The sequence below is a fragment of the Eubalaena glacialis genome, chromosome X (assembly GCF_028564815.1).
Source record: "Eubalaena glacialis isolate mEubGla1 chromosome X, mEubGla1.1.hap2.+ XY, whole genome shotgun sequence".
Lineage (NCBI taxonomy): Eukaryota > Metazoa > Chordata > Mammalia > Artiodactyla > Balaenidae > Eubalaena > Eubalaena glacialis.
Window position 1 is genome coordinate 16,795,588 of NC_083736.1, and position 27,252 is coordinate 16,822,839.

The 27,252-nt window shown below is 47.3% G+C and overlaps 1 protein-coding gene across 3 annotated transcripts in view; it reads right to left on the reverse strand.

Moving 5' to 3' along the window:
- SH3KBP1 (SH3 domain containing kinase binding protein 1) overlaps positions 1 to 27,252 on the reverse strand; it is a 336,773-nt gene that overhangs the window by 29,869 nt on the left and 279,652 nt on the right. For 2 of the 3 annotated variants that reach the window (XM_061179413.1, XM_061179415.1), the window contains exons 10-13: positions 27,085 to 27,136; positions 24,537 to 24,617; positions 21,789 to 21,948; positions 6,472 to 6,557 (exon numbers count right to left, since the gene is read on the reverse strand). In XM_061179413.1, the coding sequence (XP_061035396.1) occupies positions 6,472 to 6,557; positions 21,789 to 21,948; positions 24,537 to 24,617; positions 27,085 to 27,136 (379 nt within the window). The remainder of the gene's footprint in view (positions 1 to 6,471; positions 6,558 to 21,788; positions 21,949 to 24,536; positions 24,618 to 27,084; positions 27,137 to 27,252) is intronic. The other variant, XM_061179414.1, reaches the window with a different exon arrangement.

The window sequence follows — 27,252 nt, forward strand, 5'->3', positions numbered from 1 at the left end:
TTAAAACATAAAAACGGGGACAGAAAAACCAACAGCCCAAAGCCTAGGATCTAACTCTTCCACTGAAATCTGTCCAAGAAATCCCAAGAAATGGTTTCTTATGGTAAAAGGCAGAAATTTCAAATAAGTTAAAAATTTAATCACTTGTTTATAGAGGTTTGGTGTCATATTGACAAAAATTTTGTGTTACTGGTCACTATTAAATTGCTTTATACTATATACAGTCTTAAGCTTTACCACACAGATTTCTAATTTAGCATTGATTAAATTTCATGTTTGTTGTTGTCCTTTCATTTAATATCCATTTAAACACTGGGTATTAAATCTTGGCAGAGTATCTAATCCCAAACATAACACCCTTTCTGTATGAAAATCAGATGCAAATTATATCATTTTTTTCTAGGGCAAGGAGAAAGAGGATGAGCGTTCTCTCAAAGGTAGTGGCAACCTCCTTGGTCCGTGCTTAGGTGAATAACTTAAATATATTTACTTTTTTGTATATAAGCCCACCAGTTTCCAAAAGCTCTGAAACCATTTTCACACTACGTTTTATAGAGATTCTCAGGAAATTAGATGGGCCATCCCAGGACCACAAGGCTGCACTCAATTGAGGGGACACTGTCCCTAGCCCAGCTGTTCCTAACTCACCACTGGATTCTTGGCACTGACTGGGCTTTCTCAACTTCGGTGCTATTGACAGTGGCACCGGATCAGTCTTTGCTGCAGGGGCTGCCCTGTGTATTGTAAAATGTTTAACAGCATTTCTGGTCTCCACCCACTAGATGCCAGTAGCATCCCCACTCCCACCTCCACCCCCAATTTGGGACAATCAAAAATGTCTCCAGACATTGCCAAATGTCCCCTGGGGAGAATGGTTGAGAACCACTGATACAGACCAACCTCATATACTGGAAAATTTGGGCTCCACGGGTCAGGGGGAACTAGACTAGTTCAAATCCAACTCTGTGATTTACCAGTTGGTTAACCTTGCCCAAATTACCTGACTTTCTTCATTCCCTGTCCAGTCCCTGTAAAACGAGAGACATTACACCTCCCTCGCAGGGCTGGTGATGATGAGAAATATATAAAATATACCAAACGTCTGGTAGGCACCCAGTGACTATTAGTTCCGTCTTTCCTTTTGCTTGCTCGCTCCCATTGCTATGATTTCACCACTATAACCTCAGGACAACAGTCGAGGGAGATGAAGAGAGGGAGCGTATGCTCTTCATTGCACTGGAGGAATGATTCTAACACTAGGACGTTATACCCACAGTTATGCTACTCAGAAGGAACTATCACAAATTGTACCTCAAAGAGGAATCAAAGATTATAAAGGCCTGTTATACCCCCAAATATTCTTAGAAAGCACTCCTAAGTCTTCCAAACGCTTTGTGATTATTCTATCACCATAGCTGTGACGATACGTATCAATGCCCAGGTGGGCCCCAATTTAAGAAAACTGTGTAAAACAATACACTTATTTAACACCTTGAAGGAACTTACTTGTATTACAAAATGATTCCACTACAAGCTTTTAGAGAGCTTCCTTAACACATCTAAAACATAATCCTATTTATAAAAGATTGGTTTATAGACAACTCAGAAATACCAACATAGTGGCTATTAAATAAATATACAAAGCTGTTTTATAAAGTGAGGCAAAGGTATGTATACCTTTTTTTGACATTGACACCTCAAAGTGAATGCTCAGAAAATTTCAATTAGCTCTCTTTTCTTTTCAATAGCTTTACTGAAGTATAATTTAGATACGGTAAAGTTCATCCATTTCAAGAGAACAACTTAATTAATTTTTAGTATTTACAGAGTCGTGCAACCATCAGCACAATCCAGCTTTAGAAACTTTCCAGCACCCCACCCAAAATCACTTAGCTCTTAATAGCATTCCCAGGGCATAGGTACGGAAGTGCTTTTACATTTCCTGGTCTGAATGAACCACAGGCCCAGAGGCATCGGTGAGAGATCCGAGGACAAGTTGAAGTTTGCCTTCAAAGCTTCCAAACCAGTTCCACATCCTAAGACCATAGACTGTAAAGCTGGTAATACTTGGCCCCAAACTGACTGGCATGTGAAGTGTGGGTCTGTGGGGTCAGTTGAAAAGATAGAGGGGAAATCAGCTTCCTCAAGTGAACAGGGGTGGTGTCCATGTAAAGAGACGGAAGTGGGAAAGGTATGATGAGATTTGAATAGAATGGAAAACAAGAGTCAAAACAAAGAAGGCAAGCAACTTAGGAGGAATGAGAAGGGCTTTTTTTTGAAGTCAATTAGTTGAAACTAGACAGCTCAGTTCCCAGGCTGCTTCGCACCTGGAGGCCTGTTGCTATGTGCTTTAGTGTGAAAGGAACAGAAAATCTCCGTAGCATTGAAATGTAACAATAAATCCCACCATGCCGTGGGAACTACAATATACTACATAATAAAAGTAAATGTTATGGCACTTGACTTCGCGGCCTCTAATCTCCCATTCAATCGGAACAGAGATTCTTCCGTCAGCAAGAGAAAACCAGACAATTTAATTTTCATTTCTATTCATGTGCAGGCCTGTGTTGGAGCTCATCCATGTTTCCTATTACGTTACTTGAAATATGGCCGCATAGTTTGATACAAACAGTATCTCAAACTGACATCAACAAGTTAGCTTTGGACCAACTGATTTCATTCTAAATTATCTCGGGCTGACAGATGCTGGTAGTTGCCCACACGAGATCTGAAAAAGCCATGTTCTCTAATTTAATGTGATAATAATTTAAAATTATAGCTTTATTAAGAGGAAACACAGACTTATTTATAGCTAACAACGATGATTTCCAATGGCTTTCAAGGCTGTATTCTGTTATTCGCGGTGGCCCGCATTTGGACAGCTTCAACTGTCTGAACCACTAACAAAACATTCTGGTACAAATAATTTCCTTCTTGATTCAAAACAATGAACAAATGCTACAAAAGCAGATATACAAAAGCAGCCCTGAAGAGAGCCAGCCCCTTGGCAATGTCCTAATCTTGACCGACCCATCTGCAAAGAACATTTCTGCATCTGGACCTAAGACACTTTGCTTAAAATCCTCTCCTCCGTTGGCCTCTGTGATGTTGCAAGAGCCCACTTTTCCCTTAGATGAGGGCTTTGCACAAGGTTTAGTCTTGAGTTCTAGGTCCTTCTTTCTCTTTTCTCATGGTAAGGATTTTATTTATCTTCTTGACTTTATCACTTTTAAGCAAACAACAACATTAATAATAAGCATCTCTGTCTTTTGGCAGCTCATCAACTGATTTTACATAATTCTGGAAGACAAGGTGAGGAAGCTTAGAGAGACGTTAGAACTCTTTATAGAGAAAGAAGCGGAAGCTCAGAGAGTTGGTGTAAGTTACAGAAGGTCACCCAGCCAGGAAGCAGCAGAATCAACAGCGCTCAAACCCAGGTCTGCAGACGCCAAGCTCTGCCCGCCTCTCCGGCCTCAGCCTCCACCTTCAAGTCCCCATCCAGCACTGACGCGGGATGTCCAACCAAATCCCAATGTCAACATGCTTAAATTCATCACGTTTCCCCCCAAACCAGTTCCTCCTCCGGATATGCTTATTTCTACCCAAGTCATTTCCCCTCCACCAATCAGTCACCCAACCCTAAAACCTCAGAGCTAACAAATCATTCTCTCCTCCTCCCCACTCCCAAATCCCATCTGTTCCCGAGGACCAGCGATCATTCTCTCGCATTGCTGCTTGCGCAGCTACCCCTTGTTTCACCATCCTCTTCTGAGCAGCTCCACTCTGGCTCCCTCTCACTACCTCTCAGGCGAACTATCAAATAACCTGACTCCCCGACACCCACCTTCCCTTCATCTGATTGGTCCCACAAAGCTCCATCACTTATTATCTGAATTTTTAGACCCGATCATGTCACTTCAGTGTCAACCATCAACAGCTCCCGCTGCCTGCAGAAAAAATTACAAATCCATCCCTCTCAAACTCAATCCAGCCCCGACTTACATTTCCGGGTCAGCACCACCCCTCCACGTCAGCGCAAGCTCTCTGCCGCAGCCAGGCCGACCTATGCTCAGGTATCAGCCCTCCCCCTGTGATTTCCCTGCCTGCCTCTGCCTCTGCCTCTGCCTCTGCCTCTACCGAAGCGAATCCAACTTCCAGATCCAGGTAAGTCTGTCCCCCTTCATGGAGCCTGCCCTGACATCCTGGGCACCAAGGAGCAGCCCCAACTCTGATCAGTCTTACTTTCTACCACTCCGTCAGCATTTAGACAGACCGTCAGTGTTACACTTTCCATTTGCCGTCTTAGGGGCCGCAACAGACCCAAAGCCCCTGGAAAGCAGGGCCTGTGTATGAGTAGTATAACCTTGCACTTGAGCAGTAGGTACTCAAGGATTTAGTGGTTGCTTACAAGGCTGCCAGTCATCATTTCTGGCAATGCAAATAATATATACATTAAATTATTAGCTTCAGGAATTATAGTCTTCTGGGATTAATGTCTTCTTGGCAAAATGAGAGTGAGCCAAACCTCAGCATCTCTTTCTGGGCGCCCAGACACATACACAGTATGAAAAGCTTCCATAGGCTAACCCTCCCCCATCAATGTCCCCAACGTTTCCAAACTAGCTTGTCAGACTGCAAAACCTTGGATTAGTGTTTTGGTGACAGCCACCTCTGCCATCTCCAGACCCAAAGAAAACAAGGCTCAGAGGCCAACGCTCTTCACAAGCAAGGCACAGCCCTGTGCATCCTGGAGGTGGGTGACACCTCCCTTCCTGTGCGGGGCCCCGTGTGACCCTCACTGTCACTTCATCAACGGTCCAGCCTGCCTTAAAATGGGGCCCAAATGTTGAACCACAGCAGTAAAACCAGAACTTAATCAGGCTCATTCCGATGATTCCTTCCCATTCACAGCCAATCGCTGCTCTGCTCTTCTCTGCCCTTTAACCAAGTCCAAAGCTACAGCAGGCTAGTGTTTCTATTATTATTGCATCAGTCCAAGCTGTCAGAAGCTCCTGGTCACGCTTCCTGACTGGGCTTCTCAAAGGCTAAGTGAGGATGTAAAACAGTTTCTGGAACCAGGGCAAATACTTTTGGTATTTACGGTCACGACATATCCTACCCCCAAGCTGTCATAAGATCAGACCAGAGACTGCAGGTCAGCAGTTGCAAAGATGCAACTCTATTAGCAGGTTCAGAAGAAAACTGCACCCAGAAAAAAGTAACCCCAGGTGATAAGAACGCTCATGTTGGGCGCCCTAGTGAGCGTTCTCTTACAAGGCCTGCCAACTGTCGGACATTTGTTTCTAAACTGAGCGGCCGATGCAAATCATGCTGGAACCTTCCATGTCAAATCAATCCTTGATTGATTTGGCTGCCAGAGATTAGGGAAGAGGAGGGGGGAGGGACGTGTGGTTAGTGGTTATAAAAAGGCAACATGATGGATCCTAGCAGTGAGGGAAATATTCTGTATCTTGACTGTGGTGGCGGATACACAAACCTACACATGTGACCAAACTGCAGAGAACTAAAGACACATAAGTACCACTACAACTGAGGAGTCTGGTGGGGTGTATCAACGCCAATATCCTGCTTGTGACCTTGCACTATAGTTCATAAGATGTTACTGCTGGAAGAAACCGGGCAAAGGGTATGTGGTTCTCTCTGCACTGTTTCTTCCAACTGCATGTGAATCTCTAATTATTTCAAAATAAAAAAATTTAACTTATGAAAGGCAAAGTCCAAAATGTATCCCTCTGTGTCACGTAGAATATGAGAGAGTACTAACTTCTGACCATGACAGGTACAAACAAAAGATGTAAAGGTGAAAGAAATGGGGTCCCTGAATCTGGATTTCTTAAAAGGGCTGCCACCCCGTCAGACCAACAGAGGCCTCAACCAGCATGCACTTGACCGCACTCTACCCACGCACATCCCCCCAAAGCCCTCTGCCTTGTTCACCCACGGACTCGAGCTACCCTCCCATCTGTCACATGGTGGTATCTTGACCTCAGGAAAACTCACGTTCGGAACTAAGTGGCAATTACCGCACCAAAGCTCATTTTTAACTCAAAGTCAAAACACTCAGTGCTGTGTCTACAGTGAATTCTGCTATGCTGTATGTCCACCCATTCACCTTTTTAGACTAAATACATAAATTGCTGGAAAATATGAATATAAGTGCTAATGCCCACTTCTCCAAAAGGTCTGTTCAGCATTTCTTTTCATTAGACCTTGCAAGGAATTTTTCCTAAGACCGGGGAGAGTAAAAATCCCAGGCGTTCTGTTTTAATGTGGAAATCACCATCACTTCCCATCTTTACAGGACTGCGACATCTAAAACCAACTGAGGGTTGTTAGCCTTGCATTTAAATGGCTGTGTTAGTTCTCATCAGGCTGGTGGAAGGGGCAAACCAAGCTCTGTGGTTCTTTTAAAGTTTTGCAAAGAGAAGCGAGAATGCTCTCCTTACTCACCGATGTCATTGCTGCGGTCCGAGAGGTCCTTGTCCAGGATGCCAGATATCGAACTGCCCGCCAAGTCGATCTTTGGACCATCACCCCTACATTAAAGACACAAGTCCGGGCATTTAATAATTGGCGTGTGTCCTTGTCATTTTGTCAGCTTTCTCACTGCACACAAGTTAAGGAGTGTGCTGCATGGGGGATGGGTCACACTGTCGCCTCTGGGGGTGACCAGCGGGAGCTGACAAGCTGTCCAGCCACATGGGCCTTGGTGCAAACCGGCTGACAGACTGGAGGCCTCCTCTCCCACACACATTTTCAGAGATGGCTATTTTAATAACGACTGTTCAGCAATGCACCTTCACCCACAAACCCTCCTGTTGGTCCACAGGGTGCGACGTAGGGCCCGCTCCTGCCCCATGGCCAAATAAGCACCAGCAAACGATAACCAGGAGCTTCCCTTCTAAGGAGCCAGGAATTTAGCCAATGTTGCTTGTCAAAGGTCGGCTACTTTTAACCTTGAGAAAAAGGGTTTCTGGCCTGGAGCGGAGGCATCAGCCAGGCTGTTGACAGGCACAAGGTGTCAAGTTGAGATCTGGCAGCCTGAAAGCTGGCGCTGGGGCATGGGCCTGTAAAATTAGACAGCTGTTGGGTGGGTGGCTCTGTGCCCATCAGGACACGAGAGACTTCCCTCTCTATCTGGGCTAGGAGCAGCCCTTTGGGATGATGGGGACAGGCCTCCAAGACGATGAGAGAAGCAGCCCACTCATGCGTGGGCAGAAGGTTCCTCCAAATCCCTCTGAACGGGCAGCTCTGTGGACCCTTTCAGGCAGATGAGCCCTGAACAAGATTATCCAAGGTCTGTGATGGCAAGTGAAATAGGAAAAGATCCTTGCCCTTAAAATGAGAGATTCTTGTCCATAAAATGAGAGGGAGAAGCCAAGTAGTTGTTCCCGGGAAAGCAACAGAAATAGTCCATCTCATAGCCCCCCTGTGCTCACCAGGCAGCCAAACTACACAACGAGTAACAGATTTATTCCAGAAGCACTTGTCAAATACCCACCACGCTGGGGGTGATGAGTGGGCCAAGCCAGGTCGTACCTACTCTGCAGGGTCTCGTGGTCTAAATGGGAGAAAGAGACAGACAGACAAGCCGGAGCCCACATGGCATAGGCTGGGTTAGATACAGGCACATCCAGGTCTTAAGGAAATCAAGAACTGGGTCAAGACACAGATCTGCGGGGCGGGCTGGGAGCACACGGAGGAGGCGGCATTACAGTTGGGCTTTGGAGGAAAAGGGACAGAGGACATATCAGTAAGAGGCATGACGGAGCAAGGACCCAAGGGTAGGTGGGAGTGCCCAGTGTGGCCGGGCTAAAGTCTGAGATCCTCACAGAGCAGTGAGAGGAGAAAGGTTGGCAAAGGTCAGACGGTGCTGGGTTGAGTCCCTCGGGGTTCAGTTTGTCCTGGAGGCAATGGGGACAGAGGAAAGCTGAAGCTGGCGACCTGTAAACCTGGAGGCAAGGGGCAGACTTCTGGGTTCCCCACCCAAGAAGGGGTGAGGGGGGTGGCATTCAGCGAGACATGTGTATCCTTGTGACAGTGGAGAAGGCCCAGTAGACAGAGGTTGGCTTCCCTCAGCTCCCAAGTGAACAAGACTGACTCTCAACCTCAAGCACCCTCGGCCAGAAGACAAGCAGAGGTGAGCACTCCAGGGAACCAGGGCTGGGCCTAATGGCTTAGTCTCCACCAAGAGAAAGCACAGCTCTAAGACTGCGTATGTGCCTTAGGAGACTGCCTCACCTCAACCTCCCAAGGCTGTGGGACCCCCGGGCCAAGTTTCTGTAGCAGACCCCCTCTCCACCCCCCTGGCTACCAAAGCTCAGGCCCCACGGGGCACACTCCCTTGGACAGACACCGAGCCAACAGGAGTGGCAGGATTAAGGATGTTTATTTCAAAACACTTTATTGGCAGGGCCCGAGCATCTGCTAATTTGAATGTAAACTTCTGAATCAAATGTTTTAGAAATGTGGTATTATTAGTAAGAAAGCATTTTCTTTCTTTTTTTTTTATTCTTTAAATTTTTGGCTGCACTGGGTCTTCGTTGCTGCACATGGGCTTTCTCTAGCTGCGGCGAGCGGGGACTACTCTTCGTTGCGGTGCGAGGGCTTCTCATTGTGATTGCTTCTCTTGTTGTGGAGCACGGGCTCTAGGCGCGTGGGCTTCAGTAGTTGTGGCACGTGGGCTCAGTAGTTGCGGCTCGCGGGCTCCAGAGTGCAGGCTCAGTAGTTGTGGCGCACGGGCTTAGTTGCTCCGCAGCATGTGGGATCTTCCCGGACCAGGGCTCGAACCCGTGTCCCCTGCACTGGCAGGCAGATTCTTAACCACTGTGCCACCAGGGAAGCCCAGCATTTTCATTTTTAAAAGTTCTTGAGGACTCTTAATCTTATTACTTGGTATCTACAGAGCCTGAAAGATTTGGTGCTGTCATCTTCCCGACTCAGAGACTGAACTCAAGTTATACTCACAGCCAGACAGCTCTGTCCTTTTGGGAACAAACCAAGGATTAAAATTTACGAAAACACATGTTCTGTCCAGGGAGAGAGGTCACTCAGGCAAAGAAAGTCCAGTTAATTCCACTGACCTTTTTTTTGGCCAAAGGTGAGGATGGTTGGAGGTGACACCCTGGTGGGCAGCTGGGGAGAACGTCATTTGGGGGGGGCGTTGGAGGTGCGGATGGGGGAAGGAGCTTTGCACGTCAGTGAACCATGTGTATCTCAGAACAACTCGGCTGCTTCTGAACATGTGGCTTATTCGTGCATTTTGGTAACTGTGGATCTTGGAGCTACCAGTTCCCTCTTTGGTTTGATACCTGGAAGCTTCTAGTCCAATGTGAGCCTCTCTCTCTCGATGGGGGCCGTAGAGAACTCTATGCCCATTGCGGTGCTCATCCGATCTTGGGCTGTATTACTTTTCTGCCCTTATTTCCCCTTTATTGTCACTCTTAACTATTTTATTCTTTTATATGCATTTTTGAAAGTTACCTCCAAGCCTTTGGGGAACAGGGCAGGGTAAAAAGAAGTAATTTTTAAGAACAGGGTGTATATCAATAGTATTTAAAACGTTCATCTGGGGGTCTACGCTAAAGAGATAGTCTGAAATACCCAAATGGGTTTTGCGGATCAAGATGTTTATCATAGCATTATTTGTAATAAAGAAAAATTGAAAAGAACTGGAGTCTTTCATAAATAGGGGAACAGTTGAATAACCTACGATATTTGATGGACTTTTATACAGCCATTAAAATGATACGTATAAACAGTTCATGACAACAGGGACAGATGCTTATGTTACAATGTCAAGGCGACAAATACAAGTTAAAAATGACATACACCTCACTGCACATGCACCCACATGCCCTTCTGATATATTAGGAAGAGGGATTTTTTTTTTTAAGGCTAGAAGAACATGTGTTTATAGTGGTTATTCCTGGGGAGTCTGATGAGTGATTTCTAGCACCAGCCCAGCACCTGGTACATGTCAGGAGCTGAAAAATACTTGTAGAATTAATGAACATTTGCCTTTTTTCTGAAATGGGAATGCATTATGTATTTATAATAACTGCATTATTCCCTAAAGACATAAAGTTGTATGACATTCAGTATGATCGCACCTACGTAAAACCGATGAAAAACAAACCAAAATATACACAGGAAAAAGATGGGCAAGAAACAGTCCAAAATGTTAATAGCAGTTGTCTCTAGGATAAGCCTATAGGTAAATTTTTCATTCCTTTTAAAGTTCACTCTTTTTTTTTTAAAACTTCACTTTTAATAACAGAGATTTGTACAATTCAGGCAGCTTATGTTCGCTCTCCTTTCTCCCCAACAGTATCATCCAGGTAAAAGATGAGATTGCCTGGCCCCTACCTACAAACTCTCCTTTAAGGATCTCCCCGACCACAGGTGCCTCTGTGATCTCCTGTGACCACACCTGAAACTCACCTGGGAACCATTTGGGGGGGGGGTGGAGTTACAAATCCTACACTGAGAGGTCCAGGTCATGAGGGATCCCCCCACCCGAAGAAATAGGAAATAGCAGCTGTGAGTGACCCCTCCCCAGATTCTAAAGCGCCAGCCATATTCTGAAAGGAAGGAGACTGGGGTCCCCCCATCTCTCTAAATAAGTCCTGATCCCTCATGCCAAGAGCAGACACAGGCTTTCGGCTGAAATTATCTTCTACACAGGGCCAGAAGCAAGCCTATTTTGAAAACACAGTAGGTGTAGTTTAAAAAAGGTTCTGATCCTTCCAAGTAGGGAAGCTGCAGCTGGTGTTTTGACAGTGTTCAGACTGTGGGTGTGGAAGCATTTTACAATGTCTATTTGTAAATGCCTTTCACTGTATTTATAGACGTTTACAACAAAGCTAATGAATTTCAGTTCCGAAAAATAGCAGAATTTCTGAAATTCTTCAAAGCACACGTTTGGAGCGGGTGACACCCAATGAGGCTGCAGCCCTCGATGGTCCCTGTTCTCCTCCAGTCTGCCCAACACATGGGTACCATTTTGGCAAAAAGGATGTTATGAAATTCAACAAAAGAGGAAAAAGCTCATACTTTTGTAGTTTACCAGCTCCTGCAAGGGTTTGGTTTTTTTTATGGTGAGTTTCTATGCCCACAGCTGTTAAATAAAGGGAGAAAATAGAAGAAACCAGGCACATCCCCATATAGCCAAAGATATCGGAACATGGCTGCCCTTACTCATCTCTGATTGTTAAATCAAAATAATGTTATTTTCTTGTATTTCTTCAGCAGGTTTGGTTATGGATATTTAAAACACGTGACTTGGATAGGCAACTAGCAACTAAGAGTCTCCTTGCTTCGCTGGCCAGGGACCCTAAATCGCAGGGAACAGGTTGACCAGCCCAAGGACACCCAGCAGGAATAAGTGGAACCGACAATCCCACAGAAGTAACAGCAGCACCTACGCTTTACTGACTGCCTGCCACAAGCCAGGCACTAGGATAAGCTCCTTCCATGTATGATTCAATCGCCCCAACTGCCCCTTGAAGTATCTACTCTGCATGGCAGACATGGAGCTGCACCACCCAGAGCCCCCTTCTGTGAAGGGCTGGTCGCCCCCGCCGGTGGAAATGCTGTTGGCCCCTCCAGGGACCACCTCAGCTGCAGAGAGCCTCCTTGCCCTTTCCAGGGCAGCCCACACTTCACGGTATAAAAGTCTCAGCCATCTCAGCCCAACAGAAGACAACTCGGAGGGGCCATTTTAGCCCCAAAGCCCCCATGGACTTGGCCGAGGCTTTGGGGAGCCAGCATCACAACTTTTCTCCCTCTGCCCAAAGCGGCTTCCTTCTCCCTCCCCACAGGCACTGAACCCTACACAGATCTTGCATACTCAAATTTGCTTCCTGGAGAAGCCCACCTGTGCGGCCCTGCTTTTCATTATATAGATCAGGAAACTCAGGCTCAGTGAGATGAAGTCACTTGCTGACAAAAGGTCATAAAACTAGTTGAATGGTGGGGTCTGGATTTGAACCTACTAACTCTGCCTCTGGAGCCCAAGCTCTTGACCGCCTCTCAAAGCTGCTTCACTCAGCCTCCTGGTCCTGGAGACAGTGAGTCACCGAGGATGCCAGGCAGCCTGTGTCACCACAGCTCACTGCCAGCTGGGTAACTTGCCTTTGCTCCCCGAGTTAAAAAGTACTACTAATAAACAAAAATCCCATACCCGACCCACCCAGAGGGGCCTACTCTTTCCACTCAGACCTGAGACGTGAGATGGGGCACGTGAACAGTTGGAAATGTGGAAGATGCGCCATGTGCATCCCTTGAGAACATGAGCTCAGCAAGTGGCATGCCCCAATTTAGCCCAAGTTGGGACAGTTAAGACAAGACATGTGGCCTGGAAAAGATGCTGAAGTGCACAGGAAGCCGAGGCAAGCAAACAAGTAAGTAAATAAATGAACAGCAGCATTAACAGCAGCAACTAAAAACCACCAAAAAGACCCCACACGTTTCTGGAGGTGAGTGGGGGGTGAAAGGGAAAAAGAGTCGACTGATTCCTAGCAAGCAAAAGATCCCAAGTCCAGATGATGAATCTTTTCGGCAGTCTCCGCTCCCTGCCCTCAGAAGGATCTATTACCATAATGTAAATGTCTGGGTTTTAAGTGCCTAAAAATTGTTATGGGGGCAAAAAAAAAAAAAAAAAGAAAAAAAAAGAAAAAAAAAGGCTGGGAAAGAAAGGAAAGGAAAAAGAAATAGAAAAGCCCCATCCCCTGTACTCAGAAAACCACTGAGGTGCACCCTTTGAATCCTCCATTTTTCCCCAGCTTTCATCCCACCTGGGAGTTATCTACTCATAGGGACGATGACAGATGGCAGATGTGAAGTTTCTAGAGAAACGACTAGAGATCCCCTCTCTTCTCTCTTGCTCCAACCCCGCAACCTTGTTTTATCAGCCCCTTCTAATGTACAACCACCCCGTCCTATTGCTAACCGCACTCATCCTGGTCCAATCATGCACTGCGGATGTGAGGTCAATGGAGATGAACTCTCCCTCCCTGCTTTCCTGGCTGCCCGCTCACAATGTCTCAGACTTAGGCTCTATTAAAACTGAGTATTTGTTTTTCTCTTTCTGACTTACTTCACTCTGTATGACAGACTCTAGGTCCACCCACTTCACTACAAATAACTCAATTTCGTTTCCTTTTATGGCTGAGTAATATTCCATTGTATATATGTGCCACATCTTCTTTATCCATTCATCTGTCGATGGATACCATATGCTAACACATATATATGGAATCTAAAAAAAAATGGTTCTGAAGAACCTAGGGGCTGGACAGGAATAAAGACTCAGACGTAGAGAATGGACTTGAGGACACGGGGAGGGGGAAGGGTAAGCTGGGGCGAAGTGAGAGAGTGGCATGGACATATATACACTACCAAATGTAAACTAGATAGCTAGTGGCAAGCAGCCGCATAGCACAGGGAGATCAGCTCGGTGCTTTGTGACCACCTAGAGGGGTGGGATAGGGAGGGTGGGAGGGAGACGCAAGAGGGAGGGGATATGGGGATATATGTATACGTATAGCTGATTCACTTTGTTATACAGCAGCAACTAACACAACAATGTAAAGCAATTATACTCCAATAAAGATGTTAAAAAAAAACTGGGTAAAGATTACCCGGCTCAGGCCCCCATTTTATTACGGACGAGGGTCCTGGGCTCTAAGGCTGGGAGTTATGAGCCCAAGGCCACACAGCTAATTGGTAGCAAAGCTAAAACTGGATGGAAGCTTCTTGACGCCCAGCCCCATCTTTGCCCACCACACTTGGGGCAGTAATAATCAAAATGCACATGTTTGATGCTTCTAGAGATTTTTCTCTTGCAAATAAGCAACAATAAGAGGGCTCCGCCCATCTGTGGAGTGAGCAGAGATGAAGCCAGTCCTTCAGAAGCGTTCTGTGAGGGGCCATTACTGCCCGGGGAGGTTGAATCCTTCCTTCAGGAAAGGACAAAACTGCACCAGCAGTGAGCCCAGTTTCCTTTGCTCATCAGCGGGAGGGCAGGAGGAGCCTCGCTCCCCTTTCCCAGAAATGTGGATCCAAAGGCTCTGCCGATCCTGTGGAGCCCCTCCACACCCACCCCACGGCCTAAAATGTCCCAGGAATCACAGGCATTTTTTGACTACGAACTTCCCGTCTAAATGTGGGGCAGCCTGAGCGAGGCCAGGGGCGCAGGAAGCGGGAACCAGAGTGGTTTTCCTGGCAGCTCTCCCCTTGCACTGTGTCCTTGTTTGGATGAGCACAAACAGGCTTGGCTATTTATAGTTGGTGAAGACACGTTGGAAGGTGATGGGACACTGCCCACTCAGTTCCCCTCCAAATTTCTGTTCTCTGTGCAGACTCTGCAAGTGTGGGTGGAAACAGGCCTCCGTCTACAGCCCATCCAGGGCACAAGCCCCAAGCCCCTAAGGCCAAAGGACGATGACACCCGCAGCTCCCATCTGCAAACCCACAGCTGGGCCTCTCAGAGGGGCAAGGGGTTTTTGATGCCTGGAGGAGGGGATCTCATCAGTGCACAACTCTGAGAAAAGTTTGTGGGGTGTCACTTGGAGGAAGAGTGTTCAAAAAAATAGCCCGTGGGAAAAGCATTATACGAACCGATTAGTACCTGTGCCCGTGCGGGGCGTTAATATCCCCTACTGATTCCTTGCCTGCTTCTGGCCATCACTGGCAGGAAAATCAATGTGGCTCAGTCTGAGCTGAGGCTAAACCCATCACTACTGCTGTTGGATCTTGCTGCAGGGAATGAAATTTATTCTAGGTGAGGATGGAAAGACGTATGGAGAGAAAGTTATACATACAAATGAAATGAGGCCAGCAAATAAGGTAGACATTTCTACAATGTGACAAGGTATTTTCCCCTGTGGGATTCCTATGCTCCATAAACCACCCACCATCCCTGAGTCCCTAGCCTTCCCTGACGCTCCCGCGGCTCTGCTTCCACTCCCTAGAGACCTCTCGATGTGCGGTCTGCGGGCGTCCGTGTTTCCTCGCTCCCTTGGGGCTGCTGAGCATGACCTGTTTGTCACCATGTGGCAACTCCTCTCCCAACAAGGTCACCCACTGAGCTCTCTCAAGGGAGGAAAAAAGATTGGTTGAGGGCCTCACAAGTGCCAGGAGAGGAGCTAGGTGCCCTAGGAGTGGCGACGGAAACTGAGACACAGAGAGGTGTGTACCTTGCCTGAAGCTACAGGGTAAGGAAGCAGAGGGGTGGGCCTTCCACACTGGTGGGCCTGGCTCCAAAGCCCAGTAAGCAGTGGGTGGGCAGGAGGCATGTCTGGCCTGGTTACCGTAGTTAACTACCACCCAGGAGAGGGCCTAGCCAAATGGAGGCACTTGATGAATTTCTGAAATGATGAATGACACCACACACAGCACACACACAAACACGCACGCACACACACACAGCACACACATACACAGTCCTCTCTTATCACTGGATCCATATCTAGCACCCAATTTCCACCTTTCCCCCACAGCCGAGTTTCTCACAAGACAAGTCTACACGTGCTTGGTTGCCCGCCTGTTCTTTCTTCACCTCAACCCTGAGTCTGTCTCTTGCCCCCAACTATCGTAGAGAAACCACTTGACTGGGATCACCAAGGGCCAGCTAGTGACCAAAGCCCCTTCAGTCTTCCCGGCTCTCACTTTGGTGGAGGTTCTCATAGTGGGCTTGGCTAACCAGCGGCGGCAGCAGCCCCGGGAGCTTGCTAGAAACGCAAATTCTCAGGCCGGAACCCAGACCTCCTGAATCAGAAACTTGGAGAGCAGTGATCTGTGTTTTAACAAGACCGCAGGTGATGCCAACGTACACTCAAGTGTGAGAGCCACTGGCCGGTAGCTGCTCCACCCTCCCTCCTCCTAGCTCCCACCGCCTTGCCGTCCACTCACCCTTCTCCACAGCTCCTCGTCCTTCCTCCACCCTGTAAGTAATGGTTTTCCCCACTGTTGCCTGTACTCTCTCCTCTTCTTCTCTGTAATCTCCTGGAGTGATTATAGCCATTCCATGCCTGTAACTACCATCTGTGAGCCAATGACACCCACCTCTGGAATTTCTAGCCGAGATCTCTCTCCTGAACTCTCCAAAGACATGTCTTGGTCCTGACTTGTAGAAAAGAAGGGAAACACTCAAACACCACATGCCACATCCCTAGGAATCTTTGAAAAGACATTTAGAATACTTGAGCAATCCAAACTCAAAATGATGGCTCACCACCCAGGTACACATTCTATCTGCCTGCTTAGGGAACATTTGTGTGCACTCTAGCTATCTTTCTTTCCCTGTTTGTTTTTTTTTTTTAATTAAATGATTGATTAGCTTAGAGCTAATAAGAGCAAAGGTCTCTTTTAGTGCGTTCTTTTGGTGGGCATGGGGACCACACACCTCACAGAACCACCAGGACCTAGAAGTTTACTTTCTGCTAATTTGTATCCTGAGGGGCTTGAAGCAGCTGGGATGCCTTCGTAAATCTAAAGAAAAATTAACTTCCGTGTGGGTAAGTTGGTCTCCAGAGAGACATCTGCCCTTCCCTAAGCACTTAGTTGATATTTGGCATACAAATGTTTACTTAATCTTTGCCTCAAGCTAAAATGTCTCAGGGCTCAACAGTCACTAATCTCCCAGTGTTTCTCTGGTATCCAGGGCTCCCTCTTCATTACAAGGAAAAAATGTGCAATTCCACTGTCCCTCTCCCTGGATCCGTGTTCCAGTTCTCTCCGTATAGCCTTCGGCCTTTCATGCGAAAGGTACCTGGTGTGTTTAAGATTTAAAGCAATAGGCCATCTGCAAGTGGCACAGGTCTGGGAAGCCACTAGGCCTCCTGCCCACAGTCTGGTGTCCAAGACCCAATTGCCCACCTTCTCACTGAGATTCCTCCTCTGACACAGGCTTCCACATCTGAAGTCAGTGGACAGTGCCCTCTGCGATGCTTGAGCCACAGTAAGCAACTCCATCCATCTGGAACCTCTTGACTTAATGACCTGCTACCACCCTGACTATTGAAACTTTCTTATCACTGACTGTCATCAACTCGCAGAACACCCCGACATCCACCTGGGAGGACACTGGCTTCGAGAACATCAGCCTCACCTCATTTCAGCTCTTGCCATCTTCCTGAGCCTATGACAGCCATGTGGGCAATCCATCCCCTCCCTCCCCTGGTCCCTTCAGCCCTTATGACCTTCATTCATCCTCAGTCATCCACATTCAGGGCCCCTCCCTCTGTGGATATGTCCATCTTCAGACCCACTCCGCCTCTGAAGTTGTGGGCACCAACCTCCCCTTCCTGACCAGCATCTCCTGTACTTCCGGCCATCGACTTTTCCCACTTCCGGCTTCCCCTCCATCCCTGCTCAGCTCACCTCCTCTTACTTCTTTTAGCTTCACTTCCTTCCTCTCAGTCCCAGAGCCCCTGTCTATCACTCAAGCCCCGCCTCCACCAGCCCCACCCGTCCCCGCCCTGCCAGTGGCCTGCCCCTCCACTCAGAGCGCTGGCTGCTCTGTGCTGCAGCAGACAACAGGCACGGCTCCCTGGCAACTTGGGCCAAAGGTCCTGCTCCCACTTGCCCGCTCTTTGGGAAGAAAATGAGATTATTTACAACTTGGGGTGTCCATGTTTGGGAAGATTAACAAACCTGTTCTGGTCTCTTCAGCCTGCTTCTACCTCTTTCCCTATTGGGTTTATTTTCTTTTGAAGGCACACACCTGCTCTGCCCCTCAGGTTTCTGGCTCACTGCCTCCCGCTGCACGCAAACTGCTAGGGCTCAGGACAGCCTGCTTCTTTCCAGCTTTTCCTTGGATTTTTTTTTCTTTTGGACCCTTCTCCCAAGTTTCAGGGCCTCTTCTCATGGGGGTTTCTGACCCCATCTTTATTAAATCGATAACACACATTATGAAACATATAACATCACATGTCCGTGTGTGTGTATACAACACACACACACACAAGTTTAGGTATATTCTGTCATTTGAAATATCTTTATGATCAAATATCAAAACAAATGAGTAGGCGCTATACTTTTGAGACTCCACTTTCTCAAGTGTGAAGATAGAGGTAGACAGAATGCTCTTTGTACCACGACTACCTTACTTATATGGTGGGCTGGACGAGACCAGCAGACGCTGTCTTTATGCTGTGAGATAATAACTGATGCATCCCCAAAGCACAGACTCTCAAACAAAGGCACTTATGACCTAGGGGAATCTCCTATCATCATTCAATTTTTAAATCAACTCTGGTACTAAGTTTTTTTGGAAAAAGTCTCTTTCTTTCTGTTAAATTTCTACCTACATTTACTATCTGGAAGTAAGTATGTTAACGGCATGCTGCTACTTGCTCAGATGGACACAAAATTGCGCGGGTGTCCTAATTCCTTTAGACATGATTCCTGAAGACCAGGATCTATAATGGCCAAGCCCCACCGTTACTAAGATCCAGAACAGTGCCTGGTATACAGTAGTCCCTCAATCCATTTCTGTTAAGTAAATGCATCTAAAAATGACTCCCCTCTTCCTAAACTTAGATATTCCTTTTTCTAAAAGATGCTAGTTCCTGTTTAAATAGAAAGAAATTCATCTCTTCTGGAAGCCACATTTGGCAGCGAGCTTTCTGGCTGGTGAGAGGACGCTTGAGCCCAGACATTGCAGCTGGAGTGGCAATGCCTCATGCCTCATTCCCAGTAAGAACAGCAAATGGTGACTGTGCGTCCATGTGTTCAACCATCCGTCTATCCATCCGCCCATCTACCCATCTAGTCAGGTAAATCCTGGCGAGGATTTGGGTTTGCACAGCAGACAATACCCCTTTTTGGAGGACTACCGACACAAAACTGTTTGACGTTAACACTCCTACCTCAACTACCTTGGCGGAACAAAACAAGTTCATAAACTAGTATACGGGTTGGTTGTCCAATGTAACTGCTTAGCAAAAAATATGAAGTGCATGAGATACTGAGAAACAGCAGGCCTTTCTTCGATCTTCTTAAATTTTTTTATGTTGAAATCCATGGCACACTAGGTGACTTAGAACGTAAGACGCACATGCTACAGAGCTCGTACAGGGGCTGGGAAGGATGACAGGAGAGCAAAAGTGAACAAAATGTAAGCACTGGCACCTCCCCCCCTTTTTAGGAACCATGGCATTCAACAAGTGTATTAAATGAGCCACTACCATATGCTCAACCCCGTAAACCATGTGGAGATGACAAAACACACTCTTGATCTGCTTTAAATCTGGTAAAGGAGTCCGGGGGTGTGAGCATCCCAAGTGGCACAGCATGGAGCCCCGCACCAGGCTAAACACGGGGTGTCAGGCGTTTGGAGGAGAGAGCAATCGTGAGAGATGAGGGAAGGCTTCCAGAAGAGGGGCGTGCTAACTGGGCACTGAAGTCGGGGAGCACTAACGGATGCATGAGAGGCAGCCGGGGAAGGAGGGTGGCACTGCCAAAAACCTGAGATTCTCACAGCGTGGATGTGGACCGGCAGCATCAATTCCCAGACCTACCGGATCAACGACCGTGGGGGTGGGCCCAGCTATGTGTTTGAACATGATCTCCAGGTGACGCCGATGCACGCTCAAGTTTGAGAACCACCAAGCTAGAGCAGGCACCGTCCTCCCTTCAACTGGCTGTGCAAGCGGTCAGGGCAGGTAGCGGCTCCTCAAATGCTCCCAGCCTTGCCCGGGTCTGCCACTTCCAGGGATTGGCAGGAAGGAAGCCTGGGGCTTGCCTCTCGCTCCCTCCTTTCTGCAAACCAGTGCTCTGGGAGCTTGGGAGGTCGGGGACTGCCCACCCTCTCCCAGGCTGCTCAGATGCCACACACAACGTAAAGCAGCGTAAAGGCAGTTACGCTTCCCACTGGCTTCTGTACAAACCCCTCTCATGCATCTTCCTCGGTGGCTCGTCCTTCTGATCCACAGCTGGATCTCGGGAGAGCTGGAGGTGCGGAAGAGCTCAGCAGAGGCGGGAGGAAAGTGGGGCTTCTGTGAGCCCAGTGGGTCGGAGGTTATCATTCACTCCCCGCTCCCGTGCAGGTCTAATCGATGGCTCGCAAGGCCTGCACCTATCTCCTAACGAGACGGCTGAGAGCAGCCTTTGAAGGCGCAGAAGCCATTGGAACTGCACTTCGCTTCGGATCGGATCATTAGAGCAGCAGGAATATTCTGGAAATCGTTATTGACTTCATCGAAATGCCTGTGGTCCCTGGAAGACTATAAGAATTTGGCAGAGCGTGGCTTCTGTTCTCCTTTCACCCACCACAAAGTGATGTACGACCCCTGCTGCTCCCTCCTCCCTGTTTGTGGAGCTCATGTTCTCTTTGGAAGCACTTAGGTTTACATAACCTTTTCCTTCTGAAGTGCGAGCTCTGGGCCGACCACGCTACTGAAGTGGCCCTTGCTGAGGTCACTGGGGCTGTCAAGTGGCCTCATCGTGCGCGTGTCAGTCAGCAGAAGAGGACACAACACGTAGGGGCCTGACCCACTCAACAGTGGCCCTGGTCCCGTTAGTTTCCCCCGGGGCCATCATAGGGGAGCAGTTGTTTGATTGGATCTTGGGGGACACCTGCCGAATGACACAAGTGAGCCAGCCGCTCCTCCAATGGGCTCACATACCTGAGAAAATTTTGTGTTATGTGTATTTTACCACGCTTTAAAATTTTTTTCTAAAATGTAAATGAGCTATTTTTGTTTTACTCCAGTATACCCAGTTTGATACACAATCATAAATAAGACAACGAAAGTAAAGTTGATTTACAGGCCCGGGGCTACATACTCGGGAATTATATCCTTCCATCCTTTTAGATGCATTCCATGATCATCCACAATGTACAGACAGGGAAGGTGAGGAGAGACGGGCAGTGACCTGCTGGGGCTCCCACTCCTACTATGACGTGAGCCCGGAAGCCTGCCTGACTCTAGCACGAGGACACTGAAGCCCCATGAGATTCTCACCATGCAAACTTAGCTCAGAAGAACAAACATTCGGTGAGTGACTGTGTGTTGACAGGTCCACGTAAAGGCCTCTAGGCCACCGACTGGCTCCAGTATATTACATCAACACGTATAATATGCACGTAACAGTAGAAAGTTCCAGCAATGAACTTGTGGAGAGAACGTGACACTTCCTTGTCCCTTGTGGTGGGCATCTCAGGTCTGGAAGGCACAATGTCCAACTCTGATTCCGTATCACTAACACAGGTGTCCAGCCAGCCAGTGAACAAAGTTGAGTTTTGCCAGGCCCGTCTCGGAACTCGTGCCTGAACGAAGCATGCCCCTTGCCTTTGAGGGTCTCACAGTTCATGGACATGGACACTAAGACAACGTTTGCCAGACGGGGTCCTGGGCCCCCCAACAGGGCTGCGCAGGCAAGAGCAGAGGGAGCCTGGGCGTGTGGAGGGAGCCGCCCCAGAGCAGGGAGAGGGCCAGGGGATGGAGCTGCCAGTGAGACGCACGCACCCAAGCCAGCAGGACATCCAGGGCTGAAGGCGGGCATGCCACCCGCACTTCCGGTCGGAAGGGCAGCTGGCCTTGCTCTAAGGAAGCACAGGGGGAAATCCCCACGCGTGAGCAGGGCCTAGATGCCAGGACCTGGATTCTCATCTCTAATCCTGAAACCCACGCTGTGCCCCCCAGCCTCACACCCACTTCTGCCTGAGCCTGGGAGCAAGGACCCAAGTGGCTGGAGTCCAGCGTCCTGCGGCTGCCCTGCCCCCTCCCCCGCCCCCAGCGTCAAGAGCGGAGCAGTACCTGGTATGGGTCAGGGGACCCGCTGGCCGCTCCGGCCTCCTCGGGGGCAGCGCACCTGGTCTGCTGAGAGAATTGGTCTTGGGTGGCCGCGGCTTTTTGGGCGGTATGGCAGGAACAGAAGGCTTCTGTAAATCCAGTTTTGGCTCTCTCTCTGGTCTTTCTTTAAGTCATTGTTTAAAGAAGCATAAAGAAGACAGAAAGAACTAGTGTAAGTGACAGTACTGAAGACTGCTTGTTTTCTGCTTAAAAAAATCACTGACGCTGTTTGCCAAGGTCAGGATGGAAGGCGAAGAGCATCATCTATTCTTGGTCAAGTTAGAAAAAGACCTATACGATCACAGCCCACTGTTCACCTTTGCTCATGCGGGTCCCTCTGCCTGAGGGCCCTTCCGGCCATTGCCCACCCTTGGAAAACTCCTACTCATACTTCATTGGGCCTACTCACATTTTGTCTGGCTGAAATGTGACTCGGTCATGTTCCCTTCTCAAGAGCTGGACCCGCCCTCAGAGGCAGACTTTCCTACTCCCTCTCCTGAGCTGCGAAGGACAGCCCTTTATAAACAGGCTCCACTTGAGTACTTTCTGGGTGTCTGCATGCTTGGCACGGCCTGCAGGCAGTCAGCCCCCAAGGGCAGGGCCCACGTCTGGCCATCTCTCTAGAACCCACATGGTGCCTGGCACTGAGCAGGTGCTCGGTAAATGGCTCATGGGTTTGGTCAACGACCAGCGGGACCTGTTGGGTGTGGGGAGGAAAGAGGCCTGACGTCTCCCAGGTCAGCTCGTGTAAAGCACCAGGAGCCAACAATTAGTTCTGGATTCTTTCCGTGCACAGTTTCACCTTGGAAGGTAAACTGGGACTTCACAGGTATTTGGTTTCCGAGGGTTTTGGGTGCCGGAGCTATTAGAATGAAGTTAAAGCCAGATCTGGTGCCATACTGGGCAGTGCTTGGTGGCAGCTTCATGTTTTACGTCCCCATGTTTCTCTGTAAAGACAGAGCTTCAGAGAGCTGCCCACTGGACGGCAGGCAGCATCCCTGTGCTCGCTTGGAAGCTGGAACTGTGAACACGTTTTACTTGCAAACACACACTCACGTCGTTTGGGTGACCAGGCAGATTGGCAAAGCTTTAAAAAGCCCATCAGGTATTGTACAGACACCACTGTGCTCATCCCCACAATATCTCAGTAAGGGAACGTGCTCCATCCAGGAATGCTGGGACCAGAGGAGGCACCAGAGGAGGAAGGGCTCCACTAAAATACAAAGGAGGGGGGATTCCTCCTTCCTCCTGCCTCCTGGGAGGGACAGAGCTCCAGCAGCCTGCAGAACGAATGGGAGAGAGGGTTCATGCCCACCTACTAGGGAGGCCAAGTCTCAAGGTGGGGCTGGTTTGCTGTCTTCCCTGCTGCTTCTGACCAGGGCTTCTGTCTCCTGACCCACTGTGGCACAGAACAAGGCATCACGGGAGGGGAAGGAAGCAGAAGTGTGTGGCCACTTGGCCAACCAACTAGGGCGGCTGTTCACACGTAAGCCGAATACATATGCTAGTCAGCATGGAACAGAGCAGGCAGTGTCCTCATCACAGAGCCTGGCTACGAGCCCAAAACCAGCCATGTGTCTTCCGTGAGGACAGAGGCGGTGTTTGGTTATGTCACAACACGCACACTTTTATCAAAGAACTATTTGTATGGTACACACTCAATAGCTATTTTTTCATCGATCTGTGACGCAGACCTGGCCTTCACAATGAGCTTCCACAACTCAAGTTTTAACTGTTCACTGTGAAAGAAAGAGGTGTAACTTCCTAAGAACTCGCAATGTTGGTAAAACTTCTGGCAGGCTGATATAAAATATTAAATTTCACAATAAAATTTCATGAGGCCACCCAGGAGCATCTCCAAATAATTACATGCATTAATTCAGCATTTCTCTTGTGACTTACAAATAACTGCTTTTTTAAAATGGAATTTGCTCTGCCTCCTGTTCATAATAATAACGTAACACTTTCCCCGTAAAATGTGTGATCAATCAAATCTTAGACACCTAATAAAATGAGTCCTTCCACAGCATGCAGATTTCTTTGGGAGGGACACGCAGACCATAGGAGTCAAACACATCCATAAACCTGACTGCGTGATACAGGTTACGGCACTTCCCTGAAAATGACATTTTTGACCCCGTGAAGGGGACTGTGGGCACTGGGCTGCTTCTCCCAGCTTTGCCATGCCACCCCCTCCCTCAACATTCCTGACCGAGGACATGTGTCTGCAGTATAGTAGCCAGAGTCCAAGGCCCAGCAGTGATTGACAGCTTTCATTTGTCTGGATGGGAATTTCTCTAAGCCACACCCACCCATCAGCAGTTAATGAGCACCTGGGGCACTAGGCTGGCTGGGAACCTTGGCCGGTACAGCGGGGCCCTCTAGGAACTTACAGTAGACATGCGGACTTCAGGATGCTGCTGGTGTGGGGAGGGCGGTGATGGCAGGAAGACTGGGATGGAAGAGCCCCAGTGTGTTAAGTGACTAGGCTGGTTGTTTTTCATTTGATGAGAAATGCCGGCCCAAAGAAGCACCACATAACCCTCTCTCCTATTTCTTTAGAAACAGGAAATTTAAAAGCAATCAAAACAAAACCATAATCACCATATTCCAAAGAAAAAGCAAATTCTGTGGGTAATAGGGACTAGCCCTGTGACAGACAGCTCTGTCTCTTGCCGTTCTAGAAGTGTCAATGAAGACTTGATCTCATACCTTTTTCTTCTGTTCTATTTGGAAGCGTTTCTGGCCTTTCAGGAGGTATCTTTTTAATTTCATGTTTTCTTTCAGTGGTACCTGGCGGGGAAAGGATGGTAACGATTAGGAAATGTTTCCCCCATCCATTTATTAGATGCACTAGCATTTTAAATATTTATCAGGTACAGCAAAGTCAATAGGTTTTTTTCTTTCCTAAGCTGAGTGCTGGTGTTATCTGGCAAACACAAGCTGCTTAGAAACGGAGCACAAGCCATTTCTGGCATATGTCATTAAGTTTGCCTGCCTATGCATCCTTCATTTACAAGAACACCACTAATATTTATTGATATTTAAATCTGACTTCCTTACGCATCAAAGTAGTCACAGGAGACCACTTGGTGTGGGTGGGGAATGTATATAAATAAATAAACAAATCCACGGGCATGAGAAGATCGTTGTTTTACGCCACCAAATTTGGAGTGCTTTGTTACGCAGCAATAGTAACTAGAACGTGTATTTTTTTTAAATTGAAGTTTAGTTGACTTACAATATTATATTAGTTTCAGGTGTACAACACAGTGATTCAATATTTTTATACATTACACACCATACAAAGTTATTAAAATATTATTGACTATATTCCCCATGCCGTACATTACATCCCTGTGACTTATTTATTTTATAACTGGTACTTTGTTACCCCTTAAACACATTTTTAAGTGGAGGGATGTACAGAGAAGATACGGTGGTTCTCCCTAGGTCCATTGCATCTGAATCCCTCATGTATTACATTTTCCCAAATGTGCCAATTCACCCTTCCTCTTTACACGCCTGGACCACAGCTGCTTCCCGCACCAGGGAACTTCATCAGTGTCAGCGGCCTCAGGTCCGTAAGAGTACTTGGAAAATAGCTAAAGCATGAAACCCATCACAAGTACTCCTCTGATTTATGGACTTGGTTGAGTGCTTGACAAACTCCTTATATGACCAAGCCTATGGATGTGTGCTTGGTACTAAAATCTCAATTACACAGCATCAGAAGCCAAAAGAACTTAAAATAAAATCCACTGAACACACACTTTACCTTAACTCTTTAATGACTCACTACAAGTTAAACACTGTATCTGATTTCTATCAATTCTGTATCTGATTTTTTTCGTCAAATAACCAAACACAAGGAAAACAGGAATATCTACCTCCCCATTACAAAGCAGTTCCCAAGATTATACAGCAGGATAAATGAGCAGTAGTAGTAATCTAGGAAGATTAAATGCCATCATGCTTTGCCCCTACAGATCCAGCACAACCTTTTAAAATTGTCTTAAAAGGATAAGAATTTGCCTACCATGCTACAATCTGGTCTCCTAACGCTAATGAAGAATTTCAGTACCACTCCTAGAGACAGAGGAGGAACTGACAGTCCTACTACCATGAAGAATCCAACCCTAGTTACATGCTAGGCCACCTGAGCCTGGGACCACTCAACTCACCTCCTTGGTCTCTAACCTGTCACCAAGGCTTCTAGGGAAAAGGATCTTCAGAAAAAAAGCAAATCAATAGTCTGCTTTAATTTTAGCAAAATAAAATATTTATCCAGCCAGAACCACTAGGTGGCAAAATTAAACTGCTCAACACAAACAAGGATGGGGGCTGAGCAGGAGATGTAATTAACATCCCATTTGGGGGCTTAGTCTCTGTAATTCTCAACTATGCTGAAGGGAATGGGAAAGGAATGTGAGGTCAAGCTGATTTTCCCCCCCCAACTTGGTGGGCCAAAAGAACGGCAAAAAATCACTCCTAATAAATCTGCTGAATAAACCAATCTGGAAATGTATTCATACTTTAAATGCTACAGAAATATCATAACTATGCATGTGTAGAATTAAAAATACCCCTACTCTTCTTCAGTTTTAGTTGTTAATTTTTTAAAATGCCACTTAACTAGTTATTCACGGAGGAATTTCTCCCTAAAATTTGTGTTAACAATGATAAAGAGGAGTTCTATTGGGAACTAGGAATGCTCATCTTTATGTATGAGACGCCAGTGTACAATGAGTTACCAAGTGTCCAACGACATCAAGTCTTCCTATAGTATTCAACCTTAACATCTGAGCCACACAGAAAAAGTGAATTAATTGGATTCTTTTCCAGATGAGAAAAGAATCATGAGGGAGGGAAAGTATTGCTAGAAAAACATTTTTTGTTGCTGGGGGCAAGTGAAGTAAGTACAAATTTTGGTTAACCACCCGGGACAGAAATCGAAAATTCAGCACTGCTATACATGCCCAGTGAAGCTGTGACCCACGGGAAGCAGCTCTCCCCAGGCTGACCCTCGACGGGCAGGCACAGGCAAAGCAGACAACCAGTTCCTCTCTCTACAAAAGGGGTTTATTTAAAAAATAAAAATAAAAACAAAGCAAACAAAACTGGTTTATTCTGAAACAAAGTCTTTCTGGTCATTCTCTTTGGGAGGCTGTATCAGGGATACATTTTAATGATATGTTTCTTTGTTAGGGAAAACAGTAAGAGAAAGACAGTGTGTTGACGGAAGTGAAAGGTACATTACCTGCCCCTTGCTTGATGACGGGAGCCGATGGAGGAGGTGGCTTCTTGGGTCTCTGAAAAATTAATCAAAATGATACCACATGAGACTGTTGACAGGCCTGGCCTCTCACATGAGGACCACAGACAGTGTTTTCTACATGTAGTTTGGACAGTCCAGAGAAGCTCTCCA